General features: G+C 43.5%; 2 protein-coding genes across 9 annotated transcripts in view; one reads left to right on the top strand and one right to left on the bottom strand.

Moving 5' to 3' along the window:
- OR8D4 (olfactory receptor family 8 subfamily D member 4) overlaps positions 1–6769 on the bottom strand; it is a 94506-nt gene extending 87737 nt beyond the window's left edge. Inside the window, exons 1-2 of the mRNA XM_065529158.2 lie at positions 6303–6769; positions 5530–5686 (exon numbers count right to left, since the gene is read on the bottom strand). Coding sequence (XP_065385230.1) covers positions 5530–5556 — 27 coding nt within the window. The 5' untranslated portion in view covers positions 5557–5686; positions 6303–6769. The remainder of the gene's footprint in view (positions 1–5529; positions 5687–6302) is intronic.
- Positions 6770–6864: 95 nt separating this feature from the next.
- On the top strand, positions 6865–23193 carry ZNF202 (zinc finger protein 202). 8 transcript variants are annotated; one of them, XM_074015512.1, is made up of 9 exons: positions 6865–6976; positions 7989–8108; positions 8289–8404; positions 17456–17950; positions 18616–18826; positions 19211–19299; positions 20155–20284; positions 20819–20938; positions 21423–23193. In XM_074015512.1, the coding sequence occupies exons 6-9, from the start codon at positions 19270–19272 to the stop codon at positions 22415–22417; spliced, it is 1275 nt and encodes a 424-aa protein (XP_073871613.1). In that variant the 5' UTR covers positions 6865–6976; positions 7989–8108; positions 8289–8404; positions 17456–17950; positions 18616–18826; positions 19211–19269; the 3' UTR covers positions 22418–23193. The 8 variants fall into 8 exon arrangements, with proteins under 8 accessions (XP_073871613.1, XP_005580052.3, XP_073871612.1 ...); XM_005579995.5 differs by having other exon boundaries at positions 17456–17954; XM_074015511.1 differs by lacking the exon at positions 8289–8404.
- The last annotated feature ends 2361 nt before the right edge of the window (positions 23194–25554 follow it).

Raw genomic sequence — 25554 nt, 5'->3', positions numbered from 1 at the left:
ATAATAATAAATAAATTAAAAAAAAAAAAAAAAAAAAATTTCCAAGAAGAGGATGGAGTATATGGTCTTTTCCAAGCTTATCCAGCTACAGACCATTTTTCTCAACGTGTCTCAGACTAGATTTCCTGCTGTCTTCCTTAAGGTATATCTCTAAAGCCACCTCTGTTTTTATCAGGACCTTATCACTCCATGGTATTCACAAATGACCAACTAACTTGGGGATCAGAGTGTAAAAATCAAATATGAGAAAATATAAAGCATAATACAGACACATTAGAATGCAGATAATCATATACTTACCAAGGTATCTAATCTAGTGCCTGACCAAGTGGCTCACCACCAGGTCACTTTGAATTACAGATTCGTCTTGCAAGTCTAAATGACTCTAATTACAAAAATGCCATGTACACATAGCTCTTCCAGAACCATTCACTTTCTATACCTGGTGTTCAGTCAGACTTGGATTGAACAACTAGGAGAGTGCAACTCCTATGCAAACTTTCAGCTGGGCTCACTTCACTATCACTAATTACCCCTGCCATTTCTTCAACTTTTAGGAAATAACCTCTCTCTATCCTATTTTCCAACAATTTTTCTTTTTTCTTTTTTTTTTTTTTTTGAGACGGAGTTTCGCTCTGTCGCCCAGGCCGGAGTGCAGTGGCCGGATCTCAGCTCACTGCAAGCTCCGCCTCGCGGGTTTACACCATTCTCCTGCCTCAGCCTCCCGAGTAGCTGGGACTACAGGCACCCACCACCTCGCCCGGCTAGTTTTTTGTATTTTGTAGTAGAGACGGGGTTTCACTGTGTTAGCCAGGATGGTCTCCATCTCCTTGACCTCGTGATCCGCCCGTCTCGGCCTCCCAAAGTGCTGGGATTACAGGCTTGAGCCACTGCGCCCGGCCTCTAACAATTTTTCTAACAATAACCATCTTTCTAACAATTAGTTCTTTGCTCTGCATCAAATAGTTTTAAAGAAATAACCCAATGCCCTCCATATCTACTATTATTGCTTTAGTCCAAGTACCTAATCTACAGTAATAGCTTCCTAAGTTATCTCTCCTCATCCACTCATGGTCCCCTCCATTCTCCTCGGTGACCAGAAAGACCTTACAAAGGTGCATATCTAATCATGTTGCTCAATTAATAAAAAAAACTCCAATGGCTTTCGTTAATTTTATTTATTTTATTTATTTATTTATTTATTTTTTGGAGACAGCTTCTCACTCAGCTGCCCAGGCTGGAGTGCAGTGGCACGATCTTGGCTCACTGCAACCTCCACCTCCTGGGTTCAAGTGATCCTCCCACCTCAGCCTTCCGAGTAGCTGGGACCACAGATGCATGCCACCACGCCTAGCTAAGTGTGTGCGTGTGTGTGTATTTTTTTGTAGAGACAGGGTTTCACCGTGTTTCCTAGGCTGGTCTCGAACTCCTAAGCTCAGGTGTTCCACCAGCCTCAACCTCCCAAAGTGCTGGGATTACAGGTGTGAGCCACCATACCCGACCAGATTCTCATTAATTTTAGCAGTTAATTCGACCTATAAGACCATTAGTCTATTAGGTCTGATCTCTGTCCACAGTATCAGGTCTCACAAATTCCACTATTGCTCTCAGACCACAGCCACACCAGTCTCCTCTCAGTTTCTCCAGTACACCAGACTCCTTCCCATTTCAGAGCTCTGGTATACACGATTTCGCATTACTTCAAGTATTCTTTTTTACTCACCTCAATGAAAGGAAAACAAAATCTTGGGACCCCAAACTCACTGTGCCAAAGGGAAAAGCTATGCTTGGGAACTGAATCACGCAAAAACTGCCTTCCTTTTGTTTTGTTTCTAAACACATACTTTTTGTTTCTAAACATGTTTGTTTCTGAAATTCCTTTTGTTTCTAGACACGTTTACTTTACTTCACGTTTACTATACCTTATAGAAAATGCAGATCTATGCATAACTGACTTTGTCCCCACTACTTGTTTTTCAGATGTAAAACGTGGATTGCTGAGCCTGATCAGAGCTTCACAAGAATGGGACTTCTTGCTAGCTGCCTACCCTCCCCTTTTTTTCTTTCCTCCTTCCTTTCCTGCCTGCTCTTTCTCCTTTAAATATTGAAGTCCTCAAAACGCTCTTTGGAAAAAGCACAGGCCACAGATGCTACTGTAACCTGTGTCTACTTTTCCATGGTGTGTCCTCAGCCTTGGCAAAATAAACCTCTAAATCAATTGAAATATGTCTCAGACACTTTTTGGTTTATACCCCATCTCCCAACCTCACCTCCAGCCTCAGCTTGCCCAGGCATTCCACAGACTCAGTTCAAATGTCACTATTCAAGAAAGCTTTCCCTAACTACCTCTCTACCAGCACCACCGCCAGGATTAGGACCTCCAGTTACAAGTTCTCATAGCACTCTGTATTTCTCCTTTGGAGAACTTACAACAATTATAATTAATTTAATTAATCATAATTAAATAGCCACAGTTAGTGAATAGAGTCAGTTATTTAAACTGTTTTCTTCTTCTCCAACTCCTTCATATCATACACACACACAACCCATGAAAGTTAGATCAACGAGAACAGATATTACATCTTTCTTATTCTCCATTCTGTTCCATATACCTACCACTGCGTCTTGTAAGAGCAGTAACTCAAACAATCATTGACAAATGAAGGACCAGATAACTGCACTGACAGAATTCAGATCGCATCACATATGGATTATAATCTTTTGTATGTAAATATATCCTCTATTATGTAAATATCTCATACTCCATGTTTTCAAAGTAGAAATTGATTACCACTGATATTAGATTAGAATCCCCCGTTTATATCATTCACAAAAATAAATTCCAAACCTAATCACAAAAAGGAGAAGCAAAAAGTAGTAGAAGAAAATACAGGAGAAGCCTTTATGACTTTGGTGCAGAAAAGATATTCTCAAATAAAACACCTAATTTGAAGCCACTGGAGGAAAGAGTGTAACAGATTTGAAACTTTAACACTACAAAGTTAAACAATAATCTATAAAGGTAAGGAAAACATTAATATTCATATTTTAAAATATTCAAGGAGATTATAGAGAAAAATATCTTGTACACAGTACGTTTTCATGAATTTAGTCAAGTTGACACATAAAATTAATATATCTCTTGCAACATATATGTAAAATGATTAGGATCTAGGATACATAGAGAACATCTAACAACCAATTTAAAAAAACAAAAAGTCCAATAGAAAAATAAAACTCGGCCGGGCGCGGTGGCTCAAGCCTGTAATCCCAGCACTTTGGGAGGCCGAGGCGGGCGGATCACAAGGTCAGGAGATCGAGACCACAGTGAAACCCCGTCTCTACTAAAAATACAAAAAAATTAGCCGGGCGCGGTGGCGGGCGCCTGTAGTCCCAGCTACTCAGGAGGCTGAGGCAGGAGAATGGCGGGAACCCGGGAGGCGGAGCTTGCAGTGAGCCAAGATCGCGCCACTGCACTCCAGCCTGGGCAACAGCGTGAGACTCCGTCTCAAAAAAAAAAAAAAAAAGAAAAAGAAAACTCATAGGAAAACTACAAATTACCAACAAATGTATGGAAGAAAGTTCAGTCTCACCATTAATGATGGAAAGGCAAAGTAAAACAATTAGATATTGTGTTTGCCCATTAAACTGTCTGAGATTTACAATTTGGCAACATGATGTAAGGGCATGGATATGGGGGGAAAAATCTCATACGCTGCTGTTAAGAGTGTAAACAGGTGCATTCATTTGGGAGGAAAACTTGACAGTATTCATTAAATGTGTACAACCTTTAACCCAGCAATACTCTTTCTCAGTGTCCGTCTTTGTGCACGTATGCACAAAGAGGGTGATCATTATAGCATTGTTTGTAACCCCAACAATTATAAAAACATATGTTTTCAATAGGCAAATTGCTATTTACACTATGGAATGTTATGCAGAAAGTAGAAGGAATAAGGGAGATTTTTATTTACTGCTATCAACAGATCTCCAAGGCCCACTGCTAAGAGAAAACAAATTGAAGAATTCAACATGAACACACAGGCATACACATATGTACACAGAAAATAATACTATTTACTTTCTGTGGATACATATGTACACAGCACATGAAAATAAAGAAAAAGATCTGGAAGATAAACACACTCGGGTCATAAGAACAGCTAACTTCTGGAGAGAGAGGAGGAAGCCAGGGTTGCTAAAAATGTCATTAGCGGCCGGGCGCAGTGGCTCACGCCTGTAATCCCAGCACTTTGAGAGGCTGAGGCCACCGGATCATGAGGTCAAGAGATTGAGACCATCCTAGCCAACATTGTGAAACCTGTCTCTACTAAAAATACAAAAATTAGCTGGGCTTGGTGGTGCATGCCCGTAGTCCCAGCTACTCAGGAGGCTGAGGCAGGAGAATCACTTGAACCCGGGAGGGTGAGGTTGCAGTGAGCCGAGATGGTGCCACTGCACTCCAGCCTGGCGGCAGAGCAAGACTCCATCTCAAAAAAAAAAAAAAAAAAAAAAAATTAGGGTTATCCATTCACAAAATCTCTTTTCTTCGCCAAACTTGTCAGGCTTCTGAAACTCCTCCTAGGGCTATTGGTGTACTTCCTTGTAAGATCTAATGTTAGCAAAGAACTCTAAGTCCTTTAGCAGGAACTCCCCCATCCTTGATATCTGACCATCTTTAATACCTGGTCAGGGTCCTCATCCTCCACCATCCCACAGGTGATATCTGATCACCCTGACCTGTCTTCAGCAAGAATCCCATTAGGTTGACTTAGCCAGAATCCCCCTTATGCCTGATGGTTCCCCTTAGTAATTTTCAATCCATTGGCATCCCAAACTCCAAAAAAATTTCCTTGACTATAAATTCCCACTTGCCCATTCTGTATTTAGAGTTGAGCCCAATCTCTTGTCCCTACAGCAAGACTTCATTGCAGTGGTTTACCTTTCCTGCTCCTGAATAAGGTCTCCCTTACCATGCTTTAACAAGTATCACTGAATAATTTTTTCTTTAACACTGTAATGCAGCAAATGTTTAGAAGAACATGTTTATGTATTATTTATGCACTTAATACTAATATTTTTAAATATTCAATGAGATTTACAGAGAAAAACATTTGGTACCCAGTAGGCTTTCATGAAATGTATATTTCTCTTTGTATTGGGTAATTTTATGTGTCAACTTGACTAGCTAAGGGATGCCCAGATAACAGGTAAAACATTATTAGTAGGTGTGTCTGTGAGGGTGTTTCTGGCCAATATGGTGAAAACCGGTCTCCACTAAAAATACAAAAAAAAAAAAAAAAAAAAAAATTGCCGGGCGTGATGGCGCATGCCTTGTAATCCCAGCTATTAGGGAGGCTGAGGCAGGAGAACTGGGAGGCGGAGGTTGCACAAGACTGTCTAAAAAAAAAAGAGAGATTACATTTGAATCAGTAGACTAAGAAAATCACTCTCACCAATATGCGTAGGCACCATCCAATCCATTGAGGGCCCAAACAGAATAAAAAGGCAGAGGAAGAGTAAATTCACCTCTCTCTTCTTGAGCTGGGATATCATCTCCTCCTGCTTTCTGGCCTTCAGACACCAGCACCTCAATCTCTTTCCGGTTCTCAGGCCTTCAGCTTCAGACTGAATTATACCACCAGCTTCCTTGGTTCTCCAGCTTGCAGTTAGCAGATGTCGGGACCTTTCAACGACCATAATCATGTGAGCCAATTCCTTATAATAAATCTCCTTTTATATGTTTATACATACCCTGTGTGAAAGGAAAACATCTTGGGCCCCCAAAATCACTAAACTAAAGGGAAAATTCAAGCTGGGAACTGCCTAGGGCAAACCTGCTTCCCCTTCTATTCAAAGTCACCCCTCTGCTCATTGAGATAAATGCATATCTGACAGCCTCCTTTGGAAGGGCTAATCAGAAACTCAAAAGAATGCAACTATTTGTCTCCTATCTACCTATGATCTGGAAGCCCCCCTCCCCGCTTGGAGTTGTCCTGCCTTCTGGGTTCACACCTATTAGTTCTGTTTCGCTAATACACTCCCACTTCACCAAAAGTAACTAATCCTTTGGTTCAAACCCAGAAAACAGATCCCAGCAACGTGTCCCATGAAAACGAGGTGGCACATGGCACGTGGAGAGTGGTGACTTACAGGGTAAAAGGGACGAGAGCAAAGGAAAATGTCAGGTATGGGCAGAAAGGTCCCCAAAAGACAAAAACGAACAAGTGAGATCAGGGAAGACAGCCTGAAAGTAAAGAAATACGAAGCAACACTCAAAGGGAAAGAAAGAACAGTGATACCATAACTATTCTCTTTCTGAGCTTCTGATGTTCCATTCAGTTCATGGGCAATGTATCATTTAGTCCTCAGAGTAAACGGTATTATTATGCCCATTTTCTATGATGCACAATAGGGTTCAAAGATGGAGTGATTCGGCCGAGGCCCTGCTGCTGATGGTGAATGCAAGAGCCGGTATTCAAACCTAACGCTGCCCTTTTCTACCATGCTGCAGCGGACAATGCAAAGAAAAAAAATATCAAGAAAAACACGTAGAGGTATCCAAATGAAAACAAACACACAAAAGATTAAAAACAGAAAAGAAAAAAGAAAACCCTTGCAGAAGGTATGCGTGTAAATGAAAGGCCCAAGATGTTAATTTATTCGCTGCAGAGTGGAGTTGGGGGCCGCGGACGGAAGCTGTGGGGTCCGAGGCTTCTTCGCACTGGGTCCCTGGGGAGCACGAAGCCGCAGCCCGCGGAGGGCGCATAGAGAGGACCAAACCTCCCACAGCCTAGAAAGGCTCCAGCGCGGCAAGAAGGCGGGGCGAGCGATCGCTTCCGGTTCCGGACGCAAAGGCCCCACGTGTTCCGACCCGCTAGGCCCCGCGCGGCTCGGATCCGGCGGCGCTATTTCGGTCGGGAGTGGGTGGGAGAGAAGCCGGGGCAGGGGAGGAGCCGCTGGAGCTGTCGGAGCCGTGAGTCCTGAGTGGGCTGGGCTGGGCCGGGCCGGGCTGGACCGGGCCGGACCAGATCGGGCAGAGCCGGGCAGGGCGGGGAGGAGGGGGAGGGACCGGAGACCCCGCCCCCCAGAGCTTGGGGAAATCGCCGTGTCCTGGGGAAGGGGTGGCGGCGGTGTACTGAGGGGGCCGAGACGTTGTGGTCTCTGTGTTTCCTGGTGGCCGGAGCCAGTGTCTCCGAGGACACGGATGGCGCTCCTGGCTTCCTTTCCTTTCCAGCCACCGCCCTCCGCCCCCTCCTGGGGCCTGCAGAAATGTAGTTAGTCCGTACCTCGTACCTCCTAACGCTTCCGCGCCAACTGTCCCTCCGGAACCGAGGGAAGAGTGGTCTAGGCCCCTTTATTTTCCGCAGCCTTTTCTTACCCCTGGTCATATTGCTTAAGATCGTCTCCGCGCGCTCCTTGCCCCGGCGAGCCCCATCTCCTTACACCACTAAGCCCCTCTCAGCCCCCAGCACACACTCAGATACATTCAACCATGATCTTATCACCTGTGATGATAGTAGTCCTTGGCGTCCATTTGGCCAGTGGCTTTTCAGCTGCCACTGTGACAGACCCTGAGCTTCCCCTCAAGCCAGTAACTGCTGTCTCCTCTTGCAACTTTCCTCTCCTCCCACTCCTAACAGCCAGTTTTGGCACCTCTTCTCAGCACCAGCGTTACTTTTAGCAGGGGTATACCTACTTCTTGAGTGTCTTGACTTAAAAGTTTGTTAGTTTGTGTGCCATGGATAGGCTGCGTGCCTTCAAAAAGGTGTCAGTCTAATTTTTATTTTTCTAAACAATGAATGTTCTCATCTAGGCCCTTTGATAATCCTGTCTGCCTTGGGATCTGTACTGACCTCCCCAAAGGGAGACTCTTAGACCCAGCCTTTCTTAGACAACCTTGGTCCTGGGGAGCAGTGCCACATCCCAGGCTCTCACTTAGAGACTGGGCTTAGAACTGTTGCTTTTTCTCTATCCACGCTCTGCAGGTGACACCCAGGGCAGCTACACTCAGAAGTCACAAGGAATGCTAGTGGAGCCCCTCATCCCTCCCAGCTTCTCTTCCAAGCTGCCCGGTGGGGCTTGATCCAGGAAGCTACTTCAGAAAGGTTGTGGGATAGCCATGGGAGGTTTGTTGGTGGGAAGCGTGTGAATGCGAGCAGTCTTGGATAACTTTTTGCTGTTACTATCTAGCATAAGAGGGTGGGCAGGGTTGGAGAGAGGACAGGAATTATTCCTCCTGGGACCAGACACCTGGGATTCATAATCTTTCACCCTTTCTCCTCCAGCTATACCCTTTTTGTACTCTGTGTATATACTATATTGCAGTAGACAATCATTCCAAGGGTACAACAAGGTTTACTACAATGTGAGGGACTCAGCCATTGCAAATTGTACAGATGAGGTAAGTTAAAGGTTTACATTTTTTTCCCCAGTAAATTTGGCACAGATTTAAAAAGTGAAACAGTTCTAGACCCCTTGCTTTTCCTGTTCTCTCACCAGCAAACCCTTTAATTTGGCCAGCAATGGCTTTCTGCTTGAACGCCAGATTCACTTCATTTGCTAGGTGGTGGTTCTCAAACTTACTATAAGCGCCTGAAGGGCTTGTTAAACACATATTGCTGGGACCCAGCCTTAGAGTTTCTGGTAATAGGTCTGTGCTAGGGCTTGAGAATTTGTACTTCTAACAAGGCTCAGGTACTGATGCTGCAGATCTGGGTTCTTCACTTTGAGAACAACTACCTTTTGGCCAAATGTGATACATATTGCAGTAGGTTGGGGTTCAGAATACCTTTGAGTACTTCTGTGTTAGAAACTAGTAATCCGATCTTTTGTGGATAATCACTTAGGTCTGAATATTTTGTTCGCAAAATTAAGAAAGCGTACCTAAACAAATGCTATATGCCAACTTTGAGGTGAAGTATTGATGAGTTCTTCCCCTTGATTTTCTTAATTCTCTTGATAGGGACCTCACATTTTGATCGTATATATTACATCGGGATTCTGGGCTGTTGCTGTCAATTCCTAGTATTGCTAAAATCCTGCTATTTCTTAACTACCTGTTAAGTTCCTCAAGGTCGGAGCTTCTGCTTTTTTTAATCTTTCTCTGCCCAGTACCTTGAATAGTGTGGGACACATAATTGACGCTCGGTAGATATTTCTGTATTGAACTCCATCCCTTGTCCTCCTCCCTTCTTGATGTTTTTCTCCACTGACCTTATGCTACACAGTAAAGCAGGGCATGATTATGCCACCTGATTACCCCCAAGAGATTGGAATCAATGCTAATGCCAAATTCCTATAGCTATCCCTGTGAATGGTTTATTACCCCGGAGCCCTGACACCTGCTGATTTCTGAATTTTCAGTGCTTCTGTAATATGTACAAGTTGGGGGAGGAAAAATAGAAAGCGTAATAAAACTCAACATGCATTTATTGAACACCTTTTCTACCAAGGGCTTGACAAAGTGGTAGGCACTGGGAATATAAAAATGACTAAGGAGACCCTTGCTCTCAAGGCCAGAGCTCACAGTGGGAGACAGACATTAAGCCATGCTCACGCAAGAATGGCTTCTGGGATTCCTTCTTTGGATCATGATTTAGTCTTCAGTGGAAACCTGGTGCTCCTCAGCTTCCTCTGGTTCAATAGGCAGGGATCCCATCCCTTATCGTCTCCTCAAAGTTAAGGGAGCCTTGAGGAAAGCCAGAAGGAAGTCATCTAGATGTAGAACAGGGGATATCCACACAGGGTGTGTTAATGACAAAGCTAAAAACATAGTAAATGACTTTTGAATTTACTGCCGTTATGAATTATCTATAGCAACGCCTCAGGTCAGCTTTGTTGTATATGTTATTTCCAATTAAATGATGGTTACTCTGACTATCTGATTGGCATTGATCATGTTCATTGTAGGAATTGCATACATCTAGTTTAACTCTGGCTGTCAAATGAGAGCACTTGCTCTCATCAGGATTGGTGTCAGGTTTGATGTCCCCTCCTTTTCCTGCTTCAGGTTAATTTGTGATGTTCTGTTTTAAACTGAGGCATATAGGGTGACCTGCTTTATTTAGGCCAGTAATTGCTTTGGGGTAGTTTTCCTGAAGGTTAAAAAGCCTAGCTTCATGATGGAGGTTAACCAACATGACCATGATGGACAGGTGTATAAATCTGACCTCCTAAAAGTCTGTATTTGAGGCTGAGTGCAGTGGCTCACACCTGTAATCCTAACACTTTGGGAGGCCAAAGCCGGCAGATCACTTGAGCCCAGGTATTTGAGACCAGCCTGGACAACATGGCAAGACCCTGTCTCTGCAAAAAATTTAAAAATTAGCTGGGTGTGGCGGCATGTGCTGTAGTCCCAGATACTCAGGAGGCTGGGGTGGGAGGATGGCCTGAACCTGGGAGGCAGAGATTGCAGTGAGTTGTGATCTTGCCACTGCACTCCAGTCATAGCAACAGAATAAAACCCTATCTCAAAACTTAAAAATCTTTATTTGGCCCCTAGCTCTCCTCAACTCTTGAATAAATCTCTCTCAGTGTCCTAGGCTGATACATTATGGCCCAGATATTCAACAGAGATAGTGTATATCCTTGTTCCTCTCAAAACTCCTCCTCATCAGCATCAAAAAGCTGTCAGTTTTCTACCTTTAGATAAAGAATCAAACCAAGATTCAACATGAGCTGCTGTGACTTGTCCAAAATGACACCTCTTTACAACGTAGAGCAGGGGACAGAACACAGGTCACCCTCCCCCAAAGGCAGCTATCTACTGTTTAACATTGCCTCCTAGGCCTGCCATATATAACCATCAAAAACATTTTAGTTAAGAATAAAGTGAATTGTACAATTTTTATTTTTCATTTTTGTGTTTACATTTACTCTCAATGACATGTTTATTCCCACCTAATATCTTGAGGCTAACCACAAAATCTGCAGCATTTCCAGGCAGAAGATACTTGTGTCTTAGCGTCCGCTGACTTCCCTGTACCACCTACTACATACTTGACCTCTTTTTCTTTCTTCCTGTCTTCCCTTTCTCTATACCTTATTCTCTTTCTTTGGAACCTATTGTAACAAGTTTTGAGCCATTTCTCCCCTCGCTACTCAAATATCACTTTTATGAAGGGGGGAAAAAAAAACTTAGGTGGCAAAAATATATTACAAAAACAGTTTTAAACATGGTCTGAAGCATACTGGTCATGTGTTAGAAGGCCAAAAGCCAGGGAATTCACTCCCTTTCATTCCTTGTGCCATCTAGGTTAAGTTTTCATAGGTCTTCTTGGTACACTGAGTTTGCCTCAGATTGTCTCCTGCCAGTTACAGGGAGTGGAGAGGGTTTTGATATATTGGTAATTAGAAGCATTGCTGATATGGTCTTCGGTGGGAGAATGTGTGTTTAAAGTTCCTTCTCATCTGTATTCCAACACTTTCATTTAATCCTACTTCATAAAGTGCCTCCAAAGCAAGGATTGTTTTTTTGGTTTAGCGTGGTTTCTTTGATATAACAATAGACAGATCAAGATTTTCCTTATGCCATCTATTTTTTTGTAATTATGATGAAGTAAAGAACTGTTTACTTGTTTATCATTTAAATCTTGCCATCTTCCCAGAAGGATTTCAAATAGCTTGAAGGAAAATGAATAAAATATATTGAGCACCTACCCTATGCCAGACTCTATGCTGAAGGATTTCTATAGGTTATTTCATTTACTCCTTAAAACAACCACATGAGATAGGTAGTATTAGTCGCATTTTTGGGGATAAGACTGAGGCTTAGGGAAATTGTGTTACAAGGCTAATGAGCAAGGTCAGGGATTCAAACCCAGTGTTCCAAGGTCCCTAACTGTTACGTGGAAAGCTTAGATAAGCGCTTGTATATAGGACAATTAAGAATAAAAGAATATCTCCATTAGAAGGATTGTACTGGGCTAATCTTTTGTTTTAAAGAATAGCAGCAGCATTGGAAAAGAGCGGTTAACAGTTTTTATTAGTCAATGTCTATTCTAGAACACTGAGAGGAGCGGTTGACAGGCCCTGGTTAGCCCCAGCAAGTAGCCATATTAAAATTCCCACATTATAGGCCTGCATTAAGGTGTAAAATAAGAATGGGGACTGGAAGGGATATAAATATCTGCTAAATATAATAATTTCAGTTCTAATCACTGTTTTCTTCTGAAGATTATTTTCCAGTAAATAGGAAGATCACTGTCTCTCCTTTAGGTTGACAGTATATGACTACAGACTTTGTCATTTAGGGTCCAGAAAGATCACCCTAGCTAGTAGCATTTTAAGGTACAGAACTAGATATTCTTTCATTGCCTGTGGTTTTCTGTTCTCGTAAGAGAATTGACCGTGGGTCTTCACTGCCACGTGATACCTTCAGATAAGGGGCAGAGACAGCTGGCCTGAGGAGTGTATGAAGGTCTTACCTTCATAGCTCCTCTCCAATCTTGTGCATCCTAGGAACACTCAAGACACTAGGTTGTATCTTTGCAGATATTGTTTTAGTGTCTTCTGGAACCAAGTCTCTTAATCCTGGCCTGGTTTCATATTCTCTCTATTCTTGTTATAGTTTTTATCTTACTCTGGAACTCTTCCAAGGACAGAAATTGAAGAAAGGTATTAGAATAGCAAAGGCAACAAATTGCAAGGTATACTTGTGGCATAGCACATCCCATTAATTATAGAATAAAAACGCAACATCTGTTTTCTGCCTCTAATATTAATACTTGACATGTGCACAACACATTTTAGTTCATGAAGCTCACATCTCAGATAATCACTGAGTTAGGAGACTGGTTATCTGCAGAGGGCTTTATCCTTTACAAGGGCTCTTGTGTATGTTACTTCACGAAACCCTCAGGGAAGCTCCAGCTTCTTGAGGATCTGGGGCTGGGATGTACATCTTTGGATACCCCAGTTTGGTGCTGTGCACAGCACTGCTGTATCTCCTTCATTTCCCATCTCTTACCCCACCAAGACTCCTCCTTCATTCCTTCGATTGCTGATCTGTTTTCCTTCCTCTTCCTAGGCTGCCAAAGTAAATGCAAAACAAGCAACAGAAATCTCAGCTTGTGATTTCTGAAGGGCAGTTTTAAATGGCCAGTTTGGTGTGGCACTGTTATATATTCTTTTTTCTTTGGAGAGCAGCGCCCTCTGAGAGAGCAGGAACTCTTCTGTCAATGCATACGTTGTAGGATCCATACTGTGGAATCTCTTGTACCTTGTGCTGCATGAAAACAATGAGGATTCCAAGTCTACTTCACTGGACATCGGTTCTCAAATTTTTAAGATACTAGAAGTCCTTTCATTAAGCCAAAAGACCCTAGGTATTAATTCCGTCTTCCAGGGGTAGGAGTTGGGGTGAGGGTTGGAAAGCTTTATCTGGATAAATAATCAGTATTGTAGTTCCATTTATTTCATGTCTGATTTTGTGCTTATTAAAATTGATTTGAATCCTCAATGGAAAATGATTTTTTTTTCAAATGCCCAGTGTTGTGTGACTTGCATTTGGATTATTCCTGGTGCAACCTGAAGATTTCTTGTGATGAGTTGTGGTTCTATCACCTTGGGAACCACTAAGAGAATTCTTACAATCCAAACAATAAATGTTTTTTTCCCTGTGTATGCCTTTATCCAGCACACAGTTTGCTAGACTTGTGGATGAATATGGGTTAATATGACATGGTATCTATCCTTCTGGAAACAGACTTTTAAAACCTTACTAAGCGTTCTCTGCATTCATCAAATATGAAGTGAGTGCCTGGTGCATGCCAAGCATCGAGCTGGGCACAGCATGTCCCTGCCCTCAGAGCTTTACAGTCCAGTGAGTTCAACAGAAGATGAACAATTTTGATGACACAAAAAATAAACACATGTGCATGCTGTGATGGGGGAGATACAAGTTCCCGTGGAAGCATCATCTGGGAGGACCAGGGAAGGCATCTTGGAAAAACTGAGATCTGAAAGATGGGTAGAGTTAACCACATGAAGAGAGTGGAGAAGGGTACTTCAGACAGGGTGAACAGCATCAGGAAAGCCCAGGGAGGGTATAGAAAAGAAAGAACAGTAATTCAAGCAGTGGCTTTCAATGGGAGTGGCAGTCATGGAAGGAAAGAGAGGTAGCAGGGACCATGTTTTGAAGGGCTTTGAGTATCACATTTTAAGAAGTTTAAATTTTAACCTAAGGTCACTGGGAAGCCATTGGCAGATTTTGTATGTTAGGAAGTTCACCACTTACCTACTTGGAGTATTGCAGGTGAAGCTAATGTGGATGGGCCTCCTGCCCATTATTAAATCCTGTTCCTGTCTGCCCCTGCTGTCTCTCCCTCTCTCTCTCTGTCTCACAAAAGCTAAAGGAAAGCATATAGGTTCCAGAAGGAAAAAGAAATAACCACTAGAAGAATAAGTATAAGCTCACTTCACTAAGGCCCAGTGAGATTCCAAACCAAAATAAGGTTTCTAGGGTTTGAGCTTTTAATACTGGTACTGCAACAGGGAGACAGGACTTGGGGAGCTGACGCTGTGTGAAAGTTACAGAACTGAGCAGCCTGCAAACCTGGACCTTTGAACATCTTCCCACTGACCCAGGAAAAGTACAAGGAAGTAGGTTCTCCAGAGCCTTGGGTAGGCCAAACATTACTTGAAGGCATCGGTCTAAATAATACACAAAAACGTTATTCAGGAACACTCTGGGAAATTAACATAAAAACTGATTTGGCCAGGCACCATGGCTCAGCCTGTGGTAACAGTGCTTTGGGAGGCCAAGGTTGGAAAATCACTTGAGGCCAGGAGTTCCAGGCTGTAGTGAGCTATGATTGCACTACTGCCCTCCAGCCTGGGCAACAGAGGGAGCGTCTTTAAAAAGCAAATTGTCCAAGATCATTGAAACCATTAACACTTAGGAAAAAACAAATGAAATTACATTCAAGGGGCTCACATTTAAATCCAGGGCTCTCAGGACTCCGAAAGTAAAAAGATGGGCATAAAATAAAAAATTACAAGCCACTTGAGAAAAAAGTAAATCACCATGAGGTAGAGACAGCAGAGGAAAAATTGCACATGAAAATCAAGGAATTAGGGAGCTATCCAAAATAGACTATGAAAGTATGTTGCAAGTGATTGAGGATAATGAAACAAAAAAGTCATAAGAGTATGAATTAAAAGGGTTTTGAGAAAGAATGAAGATAATATGGTCATTGACTATAAACTCATTTGATGGGCAACAACAGATGAGACACAGCTGTTAAGAGTGGATCAATAACCTTGAATGTGGATGTGAGGCAATTGTAGTACAGCACAAAAAAGATTGAGAAACGAAGGAGCCCTTAAACTGCTTGTGGACACTGGTCTGGAGGGGGACAGGATGAAGAAAACCAGTCATGGAGGTTGAACTAAGTCATCTCTCCAATGTATCAGTGCCTGTTATGAGCCAGTGCTGTTGAGGAGCAGAGGATATTGTAATTTTTTTTAAAGTTCCTATTAATACCTTCTAGTGGGTCATAATGGCTCAACCGGGGGAATGGCAGTAGAGATGAAGAGATGGATTCAAAAGACATTTTTTAGAAGAGATGGATTCAAAAGACATTTTTTAGAAGGTGGAATTAACAGGATATGGTGAATAATAATAAGATAGTAAAAGCATAATGGAGGAAACAATGGTTCTTCCTGTTACAATAGGAAGAGCTTTGGAGTAGAGTTTTATTCATTTTACATGCATTTATTGTGCACTTTATTATAGGTATTGGAGATTGATGGAAAATGCTTCCTGACTTCAAAGAGTTTCACAGGAAAGATAAGCGATGGCTATGTAATATGACCGATACTGGGATAGAGAGGTGCCCAGGTCACTACGGGAGGACTTAGGTGATTTCTAACCATGTCTAAGAGTAGGGGAAATGGGATCAAAGAAAACATCTCAGAAGACATGAAGCCTGAGCTTATGTCTTGAAAAATTTAAAGTTTAACCTAAGCAAGGATAAAGATTCAGAAGAAACAGCATGTTCAAAAGCTAAAGAACATGGGACTCGTGTGTTTTGCATGTACATACGTGTATGTGTGATGTCTGAAAGGATTAGAGAGGAGGGCGAAGAGAATAACAAGATGAACATCAACTTAATGTAGAATGCTTTGAAGTTTGTGTTTCACTTAACAAGACAGCAGGGAGTGATGGAAGGATCTTAGATAGGAAAGGGACATGAGCACATTTGCCAGTAGCGCTCGTACTGGTCATAGTGGGAATGTGAAGGTGACAAATCTGGGGGCAGGTAGCTCACATTTGGAGGCAGTTGCAGTCATCCAGATGAGAAGTGAGAGGGACCTAAGCTGCAAATCATGGGAATAAAGAAGACAAGACCCGTTAAAAAGAAAGAACACACCATGTAGCGTGGAAAGGGGAAGGGTGGAGGGTAGTCTGTGCAGAAGGAACAACCTTCAAAAAGACATGGAGGGCTGAAAAGTCACCCTGTTGTAGGAAGATCAGCAATACATTTTTTATAACCAGATAACCAGGCAATACAGGGAAAAGGTAGAATCTGAAGCTTGAAAAATAGCTTGGGGGCTAATTGTAAAGAGCTTCGTGTCATTCCCAGGATTTTGGAACTGATTTTACTAACATTAAAAAGGTTTTGTTTTAAAATATTGAGTAATATAGTTGGAACCATAATTTAGGAAGACAACCGCTGGTGCCATCACTCTTCTAAGCAAAGATAGTAATACATTTAATCCTTATAGTAAATTTATTAGATGAAAACCATTATTATCTCCCTTCTATAGACAGAGAAACCAGCATAAGGAGAATGAGAACTTGCCTATGGTCTCACTCTGGAAATACCTAGTAAGCGATAGAGCCAGGATTCAAACACAGGTAGCTTGGCTTCAGAACTTTCGCTCATAACCTTACACACCTCCCTCATGGTTGGTGTTTCTCAACCATGGATACACTTTTGAACTGCATGTAGCATCTCTAAACATACAGTTACCTGGATTGACTGAATCAGAGTGTCTGAAAAATGTGTGATACTGTGTTTTGCAAAACCTCCACAGGTAATTCTGTTGCACTTTGCTCATAGTTGAGTACTGCAGGGATCTCAGGAAGTTAGAGCAGAGTCCAGGCAGCAGATGATGAAGCCTGAAACTAAAGCGGTCTGTAGGAAGGAAGAGGAGGGAGCCGATTTGGAGTCTTGAGAGATGGAATTGGCAGTGTTCATGAAGTGGAAATGCAGTATTTTCTCTTGGAGTATGAACCTTGCCTAGGAAGGGGGATAGAGGACCACACCTTTAGTTGTGGATTGTCCTCTCCCAACTGGATGTGTTGATTTATGGTTGTGGAGGTTGGGGAAAAGAGGATTTAACCATTTGAAGAAGTTTGTATAGGGGATTATGATTGAACTCAGACTGTTGTCCTTGTGTGTAGTTTCATGCTTATACTCTTGTTTGTCTTTACTTCTCTATCCAGGGCCCTTGGCAGAAAATCCTCGCTGTGTCCAGGCTGAGGCTGGGGTCTAATGACAGTGTGAGCTCTAGATGGTGTGAGACCACCCCAAAGCCAAGAAATGGCTACAGCCATGGAACCAGAGGACCAGGATCTTTGGGAAGAAGAGGGAATTCTGATGGTGAAACTGGAAGATGATTTCACCTGTAGGCCAGAGTCTGTCTTACAGAGGGATGACCCAGTGCTGGAGACCTCCCACCAGAACTTCCGGCGCTTCCGCTATCAGGAAGCCGCAAGCCCTAGAGAAGCTCTCATCAGACTCCGAGAACTTTGTCACCAGTGGCTGAGACCAGAGAGGCGGACAAAGGAGCAGATTCTAGAGCTGCTTGTACTGGAACAATTTCTTACCGTCCTGCCCGGAGAACTACAGAGCTGGGTGCGGGGCCAACGGCCAGAAAGTGGCGAGGAGGCGGTGACGCTGGTGGAGGGTTTGCAGAAACAACCCAGGAGACCAAGGCGGTGGGTGAGGAGGGGGAGTCCTGATCTGTGTGATGTGGAGGGGGACTATTTGCTGGAAGGCTGGATTTGGGGGAGGGCTTGCAGGATCCCCATAAATTATTAGTGGGCTCTGCCCTCGGGTTGCTCATAGATCCATGAGCCCCACGGATTAGGGGGATGTGTGTGTATGAATGTGACTTTCTGGATTTTGGAACACCTGTGTAGGGACCGTCTGAGGGGTCTCAGCCACCAAAGGGTCATGGCTTTGGTTTTCCCTTCTTTGAATGTTGAGCCTTGGGTTCCTGGAGAGAAGAATTTTGTGACTTCCTCAAAGGTTCTCATAGATCCCCAGTCACAGATCCCCCTTCCTGGCTGGTCAGCTAGGGAAGCAGGCAGCAAGGAGAGCTACAGGTGGGACAGGTGGAGATGGGAAGGAGCCTTGGGTGACGGGTTCCAAAGCTGGGGGTGGTGAGAGAGCATTGCAGACCTGCGCATCCCCTGCCTCGTTCTGGGGAGGATAAGCTTCAGCTCCTCCTTGCCTGCTGAGTTGGAACTGGAGTTTCCCCTCCTTGTCTGGGTCCCTCTGGGAGTGTTTTCTCTAGACATCTTCTCCTAAAATAAGCTCCCATGACAACCAAGAACTTCCTCCTGACTCCATGGTGACTGGAAGTTGGAATTATTCCCAGGTGACTGTCCATGTTCACGGCCAGGAAGTCCTGTCAGAGGAGACGGTGCATTTAGGAGCGGAGCCTGAGTCACCTAGTGAGCTACAGGATCCTGTGCAAAGCTCGACCCCCCGGCAGTCTCCTGAGGAAACCACACAGAGCCCAGATCGGGGGGCACCAGCAGAGCAGCGTCTGCACCAGGAAGAGGAGCTCCAGTCCCTGCAGGAGAGCGGTGGGAAGCCTCAGCAGAAAGGGGGGATTGTGGCAGAAGGCAGGCAAGGAGGGGGCTGTTCTCCTGTACCAAGGGAGCTGGGTAGACTGCATGGAAAGAAATCACAGAATCCAGGATGTCAAGAGGAGACAGAACCACCAGCTAGAGTCCCCTAAAAACACGGCCAAGCTTAGATAGCAGATCGTTGCTTGTTCTCTTGGCATTCTGATGGTCTTATAGGTGATGGGTGTGGGATATGGGAGCTACCCTTAGGCCTGTGTCTTGGTTCCCATAATAAGAAGGATAGGGCCACCTTCTTACCAAAGATGGTGGGGGATGCCTAGATTTTTGTCCATTATTGGGGCACGCTGCATATTACTGATCTTTGCCGCCTTTTCTTCATAGAGGTCCCAGTGCCCCAGGAGCCAGACCTTCCCGCAGAGAGGAGCTCTGGAGACTCAGAGATGGTTGCTCTTCTTACTGCTCTATCACAGGTGTGCCCTAATTACCTCTGTACCACAGAGAGTTTGTTTGAAGAACCACTGGGCATTAGCCATACTAAACAGGCGAAGCAGGATACACATTTACACTCTTGCCAGTTTTAAGCTCACAGTTCTGCAGATGCCTGGAAGGGGAGGAGAAAGGGGAGGAGATAATGAGACAAATTATCATACCCTCTATTGGATCCATAGGCGCCAACGCCTGTTTATTTGCCGTTGACTAGAAAAGCTAACAAAATGAGATTATTTTGTAACACTCCAGTACAACTTCGAAGTTGTCAAATGAGGGTTTTTTAGGTTTTTTTTAAGGAATACATCTGATAGTCATTTGTAAGTATGACAGACTGTACTGCTGAGACATTTAGCAAGTATTCACCATGATCAAAGCCCTGAAACTAAGCCATGTGGCTGGAGGATAAGAAATAGAATTCATGTATGGTTTTAGATTGTAATCTAACTGAGGAAAAAAGTCTTGTTTTGCCTATAGAGTGTAGAAACTATTGAAAGTGATTAGAGTCGTTCAGGAAAGTTGACTAGAAAAGATAAATTTTGCAGAAATGTATGTAGCATTAAAGTGTCAAGTAGGGATGATGATTTTTAAGACCTTTAAACAGTACCTTAAGAAGAACATAAGCTGGTCCTCAGGGAAAGTGATGGCGTTGGAGGGGGCAGGGCCAGTGCAGGACGCTAGAGGACACATAGCTCCCCTGAGAATGAGTTTAAGCAGCCCGCCACTTGAGCTCCTTTCATCTCCAAGATGGAGTCTTCCTATTGTGTGACTTTCAACAGGTACAAAATGCGAGGCTACCTGTAGCGTCACATTTTGATGAAATCCTTATGTGGTTTCAGGGACTGGTAACGTTCAAGGATGTGGCCGTATGCTTTTCCCAGGACCAGTGGAGTGATCTGGACCCAACACAGAAAGAGTTCTATGGAGAATATGTCTTGGAAGAAGATTGTGGAATTGTAGTCTCTCTGTGTAAGGAATTTCAAGTATTCTAGAGTATTCTAAGCCCAGAGATCTTTTTCCTGCTGGAAATTTTGGGGGATCTTAGACCTTAGATTGTATGCAGTGAACTTCTCTTATGCCCTCCCCACCAATAAAATTGAGGGATTAGGTGCAAAATATGGTGTCCTTTCAAGTAAAAGATAAATGTTTGGAAATGGAAACCTCTAATAGGGAAACAAACTTGTAATATTACAGCTTTAGTGCAGAAATATTTGAAGTAAGCACATGAGTGTTAAAACAAGAGTTGGAGATAATCTTCCTTGAGTATGGGAAAAGAGGATAAGGTGTACAACGGTGTAATTATTGAGTTGCAGGTGAAAACCACAAGAAAGACAAGAGATATGCAGTCCTTGGTTAAAAGTACACAAACTAAAGAGATGAAAGTTTTCATGACCTGAGCTAGCTATGTATTTGCTCCACAACCTACCAAATAGAAAAGGTCCACTCTTAACACAGGGAATTGTTGAGCCAATCGTGATATCCTATTTTCCCTCTCTTGAGCAGCATTTCCAATCCCCAGACCTGATGAGATCTCCCAGGTTAGAGAGGAAGAGCCTTGGGTCCCAGATATCCAAGAGCCTCAAGAGACTCAAGAGCCAGAAATCCTGAGTTTTACCTACACAGGTGAGGAATGACAAAAAGGGTCTTACCCACCCTGAGCCGGCAGTTCCTCTAGGCAGTGCTTCTCTCTCTCTGTAGGGCCCCGCTCTCATCAGTTCCTCTCACATGTCAGCCAGTACTGCTTTCTCCTTCTGACAGCCATTTCTTCTGTCATTTCCCTCCTCTTTTCTCCTCCCATCATTTGTCTGATAGCAATGTAATACAAAAGGGTGAAAGAGAAATGCTAACTTTTGGAATTGCAGATAAACCATTTACTGTACAATTCCCTTAAACCCTCAATTCTCAGTCTCTGCATTTACAAAATGAAGATTATATTTCTGCATACCAAGGTTTGTTGATAGCATAACAATATGAGAAAGTGCTTGGCACAGGACAGGCATTCCATTGAGTCTTGCTGTCTCAAACCCCTTTTTAAAAATGTCCCCGTTGTGTAGAAGGCATTGTTGCCACTACAATGACCCCTTTTTTCCTCTCACCCTTTCTACAGGAGATAGGAGTAAAGATGAGGAAGAGTGTCTGGAGCAGGAAGATCTGAGTTTGGAGGATATACACAGGCCTATTTTGGGAGAACCAGAAATTCACCAGACTCCAGATTGGGAAATAGTCTTCGAGGACAATCCAGGTGGACTTAATGAAAGACGATTTGGTACAAATATTTCTCAAGTGAATAGTTTTGTGAACCTTCGGGAAACTACGCCCATCCAGCCCCTGTTAGGGAGGCATCATGACTGTTCTGTGTGTGGAAAGAGCTTCACTTGTAACTCCCATCTTGTTAGACACCTGAGGACTCACACGGGAGAGAAACCCTATAAATGCATGGAGTGTGGAAAAAGTTACACACGAAGCTCACATCTTGCCAGGCACCAAAAGGTTCATAAGATGAATGCGCCTTATAAATACCCCCTAAACCGGAAGAATTTGGAAGAGACCTCCCCTTTGACCCAGGCCGAGAGAACTCCATCTGTGGAGAAGCCCTATAGATGTGATGATTGTGGAAAGCACTTCCGCTGGACTTCAGACCTTGTCAGGCATCAGAGGACACATACAGGAGAAAAACCCTTCTTTTGTACTATTTGTGGCAAAAGCTTCAGCCAGAAATCTGTGTTAACAACACACCAAAGAATCCACCTGGGAGGCAAACCCTACTTGTGTGGAGAGTGTGGCGAGGACTTCAGTGAGCACAGGCGGTACCTGGCGCACCGCAAGACGCACGCTGCCGAAGAGCTCTACCTCTGCAGCGAGTGCGGGCGCTGCTTCTCCCACAGCGCGGCGTTCGCCAAGCACTTGAGAGGACACGCCTCAGTGAGGCCCTGCCGATGCAACGAATGTGGGAAGAGCTTCAGTCGCAGGGACCACCTCGTCAGGCATCAGAGAACACACACTGGGGAGAAACCATTCACGTGCCCTACCTGTGGGAAAAGCTTCAGCAGAGGATATCACTTAATTAGACATCAGAGGACCCACTCAGAAAAGACCTCCTAGCTAGGGCCCCATGTGAGGAGATCTGCTTTCAGCCCTCACCTAAGGGAGGTGAGGAATAGGAAAAGCCCTCTTGTCAGCCCGGGAAGACCTTTTCGAGGGAGTCTCCCTGACCTGCCCAGATCTGACCTCACCTCTTCCTGCAACTAAATACAAGCCTGGGCAGAACCTCTCCGTCGTCTTCTACACCTTGAGGGGATGTTTCATCCAAAGTACAACCTGAATTGAGGCTTCTCCTTCACTGGAGTGCGCCTGCCTCTACCTCATGGGTATAAAGTAGGAGAATTAAGAGACTTAAGAGGTTGTGGTTACTGTATCGTCCAAAAAATAGGCTGTTACATATCCTAAAGACTGCTCAACAGCTTCAGGTTGAAAGTGGCCAAGGACAGCCCCGTAGGTTTGGGAAGGGACCAGCCTGAAGGATGCTGTCTTTAGTGGGGTCAAATCTTAAAGCACACAGCTCTGAACTCAAGACAGGAGATTTGCGTCCTGATGGCTTTGCCACATATTCACAGGATAACTGTATAAATCCGTCGCTGTCTGATTCACTTCTTACCATGCACTTTCCTTTGATGCTGAGGAGAAATGGAAGTGGGCGAAAAATCTCAAGGCTGCTTCATGTGGACGTTGTCAAGCTGCTCCCTCCCCCAATGTCAAATTTTGTTATCAGGTGCCAAACTGCTAGAAAGGAGGGCCTAGTCAGAAGCCTCTTTCCATACGAGTTCTGGTTTTGTTTTTAATATTTTTTTCTATTAAAATACTCATGCATTTAACCTTCCCATTATTCAGCCAGTCTCTTCGTTTCGTCCCTAGCACTTCTACTGCAAGTGAGGTGGTAGCGTTTGAGTACTTATTGAGTAAAGCATATTCGGTCATAATGAAATCATTCACATTTCCTCATATGCACGAGCCCACCAACCCCTTCACACCCCCATCACAGGGGCGGTGTGAGTAAGGGGATTTGGGAACAGTGTCAAGTTACAAAGGCACTGTAACAATTACAGAATCATGATTGCCATGGGCCACTTTATTTACATGAAGACAACTGGAAAACGGCTAAGACCAAATTATGGAATATAGGAAAAAGCTGTTGCTGGCAAGACCATCAAAACTATTCTCCCGACACCCTGTTCCCATCATCCCTGACTGAGTACTCTGACATCACGGAAAGTGTTGAACCTGGGACCCCGAGGAATTCACCAGGAGTAAATGGCTTTCATGTATTTGTGTTGTTTGCTTTTTCTTACGTGATTTTATGTTCCTAGAACTAAGAACTAAAAAGTAGCATCTCATAATGGCCCAAGGATCTCTGTTGCGGTTAAAGGTTCCTTGGAGATGAGGCTGAATAATTGTGAACCTCACCTGCTCTGATTGTGGGAGTGGCAAGAACTGGGGAGACATCCTCCTTAAGTGGAGCACAGGGTATGGGGTTAAAGCATGAGAGGGAGAGTCTTCTGTGCCTGGTTTCTTCTCCTCTATCTCATAATGCATTATGGGCCAGAGGAATAGGGGAGGGTTAATAAGACTCCAACCCTAATGGCCCAACAGGGAAATTCTCATTTTGGTCAATGATTCTGATGGACTGGTTTGGTTTTAATACCAGGCAACCGTTGTCCTTCTGGAAATATATATATGAAATAAATAAAGGTAACACTTGCAGCCAAGTTCCCTGGTTTCTGGGACTTCCCATCTTACCTGTTCCTTTTTCCAGGGCTTCAGTGTCCTGATACTTCTGAGGGTGATTCGTCCTCAAATCTGGGAGTACAGAGTATTTTTCCATGAGGAAAGGAAGGCTTGGGATGATTGGCAGAGCCCGGTGAAATACATGCACTCTGAGTTAAGAACCAAGCCTGGAGTTTGCAGAAGATACTGTGCTAATATGTAGGCATTTCTAAACTATGTATCTAAGCCTGTGCTAATATGCAGGCATTTCTAAACTATGTATCTAAGCCTAAGCATAGCCTATCCTGGGTGAAATGTCACAGCCACAACAGATAATTTCTCCTAGCTCATACTTCACCATTTATAAAGGTTGATAAAATACTGGCAGTGACAGAACAAATTGACTTTTTAATTTTCTTTTTTATCTGCATTATCCAATAAATGAGAATCTGTCAGAGTTCTACACGAGGGAAAGCTTGAGAGCCTGGTCCAGTTTGTTGGAACGTCAAATAGTCCTATTGCTGATCTCCCTGCAGAGTTTCATAGGCTGACACGAAATCTCTGGTCCCTTTTGTAAATTACTGAGTTTTTTGAGGTTCTTGGAGGGACATGTTGTCTCCCAAATCGGAACAATCAGAACCACAGTTTGCAGCAGCAGGAAAGAAGCAGTGCAGCTGAGCGTGAGCAGGGAGGCTGGAGCACAGGGTGTGTATTCAGAGGGGTCCTCTCTAGTATCTTGTGAGCAGTAGAATTCTAGCATCCTTGAATACTATACTAAGTAAGTTTCTGAGGGAGAAAACGGTGGGATTTTTAAGATACTATTTGGAGGAAGTTAATAAGCTACTTAGTTAATGGAATTGCCAGGTTGTTGGAAATGTGCTAATGAAGTATGACATTAAAAATGATAATATAAGGATACTTGACCAGATAATTTAGGAATAACCAAGAAATATTTAACCTCTTCACCACAGTCCCAAGAGAAATAAATGCCCAAGAGATAAAGACAAAATACATTTTTATTATCTGGGACTTGGGCCTCATATTCCACAGCAGAATCTGGTAACCTCAGATGAACTCCATGGAGAATTTCATAAATCAGATTAATATCAAGGTACTAAAATCAAAACCCACTGAGAAACCTGTTGCCCTCTTCAAAGCACAACTGAAGTAATGGATCTAATAGAAGATACATTGTTTCCACTGAGCAGTAGAGTGGAAGAGGAACAAAAGCCCAGAGATGGCAGAGACAAGTTGTTCCAGTCCCCTTCAGTCAAGGCAGCAGCCTCTGGACCACCCTGCCACATGCGAAAAATGTGATAACATTTAATAAATGAAAAACTTGAAAATTTTTTTGATTCACTAGAACTGGCTGGAAGGACAGTAATCCAAATGAGAGTTAACAGTTCCATGGTAGTTTCTAGAATGAAAGCTGAACTGAGAAACAGTAACTGATGGCATGTTGGGCAGGTTAATAATTT

The sequence above is a fragment of the Macaca fascicularis genome, chromosome 14, assembly GCF_037993035.2.
Source record: "Macaca fascicularis isolate 582-1 chromosome 14, T2T-MFA8v1.1".
NCBI classification, from domain to species: Eukaryota; Metazoa; Chordata; class Mammalia; order Primates; family Cercopithecidae; genus Macaca; species Macaca fascicularis.
Note: the sequence above shows the minus strand (reverse complement) of the source record. Positions and strands in the feature narration are given on the sequence as shown.

Coding starts and splice junctions, on each gene's coding strand:
- ZNF202 (XM_005579999.5), top strand. CDS start 17,553: ATGGCTACAGCCATGGAACCAGAGGACCAGGATCTTTGGGAAGAAGAG. Junction 18,827..19,210: donor CCAGTCCCTGCAGGAGAGCG/GTGGGAAGCCTC, acceptor TTTTCTTCATAG/AGGTCCCAGTGCCCCAGGAG. Junction 20,939..21,422: donor CCTGAGTTTTACCTACACAG/GTGAGGAATGAC, acceptor CCCTTTCTACAG/GAGATAGGAGTAAAGATGAG.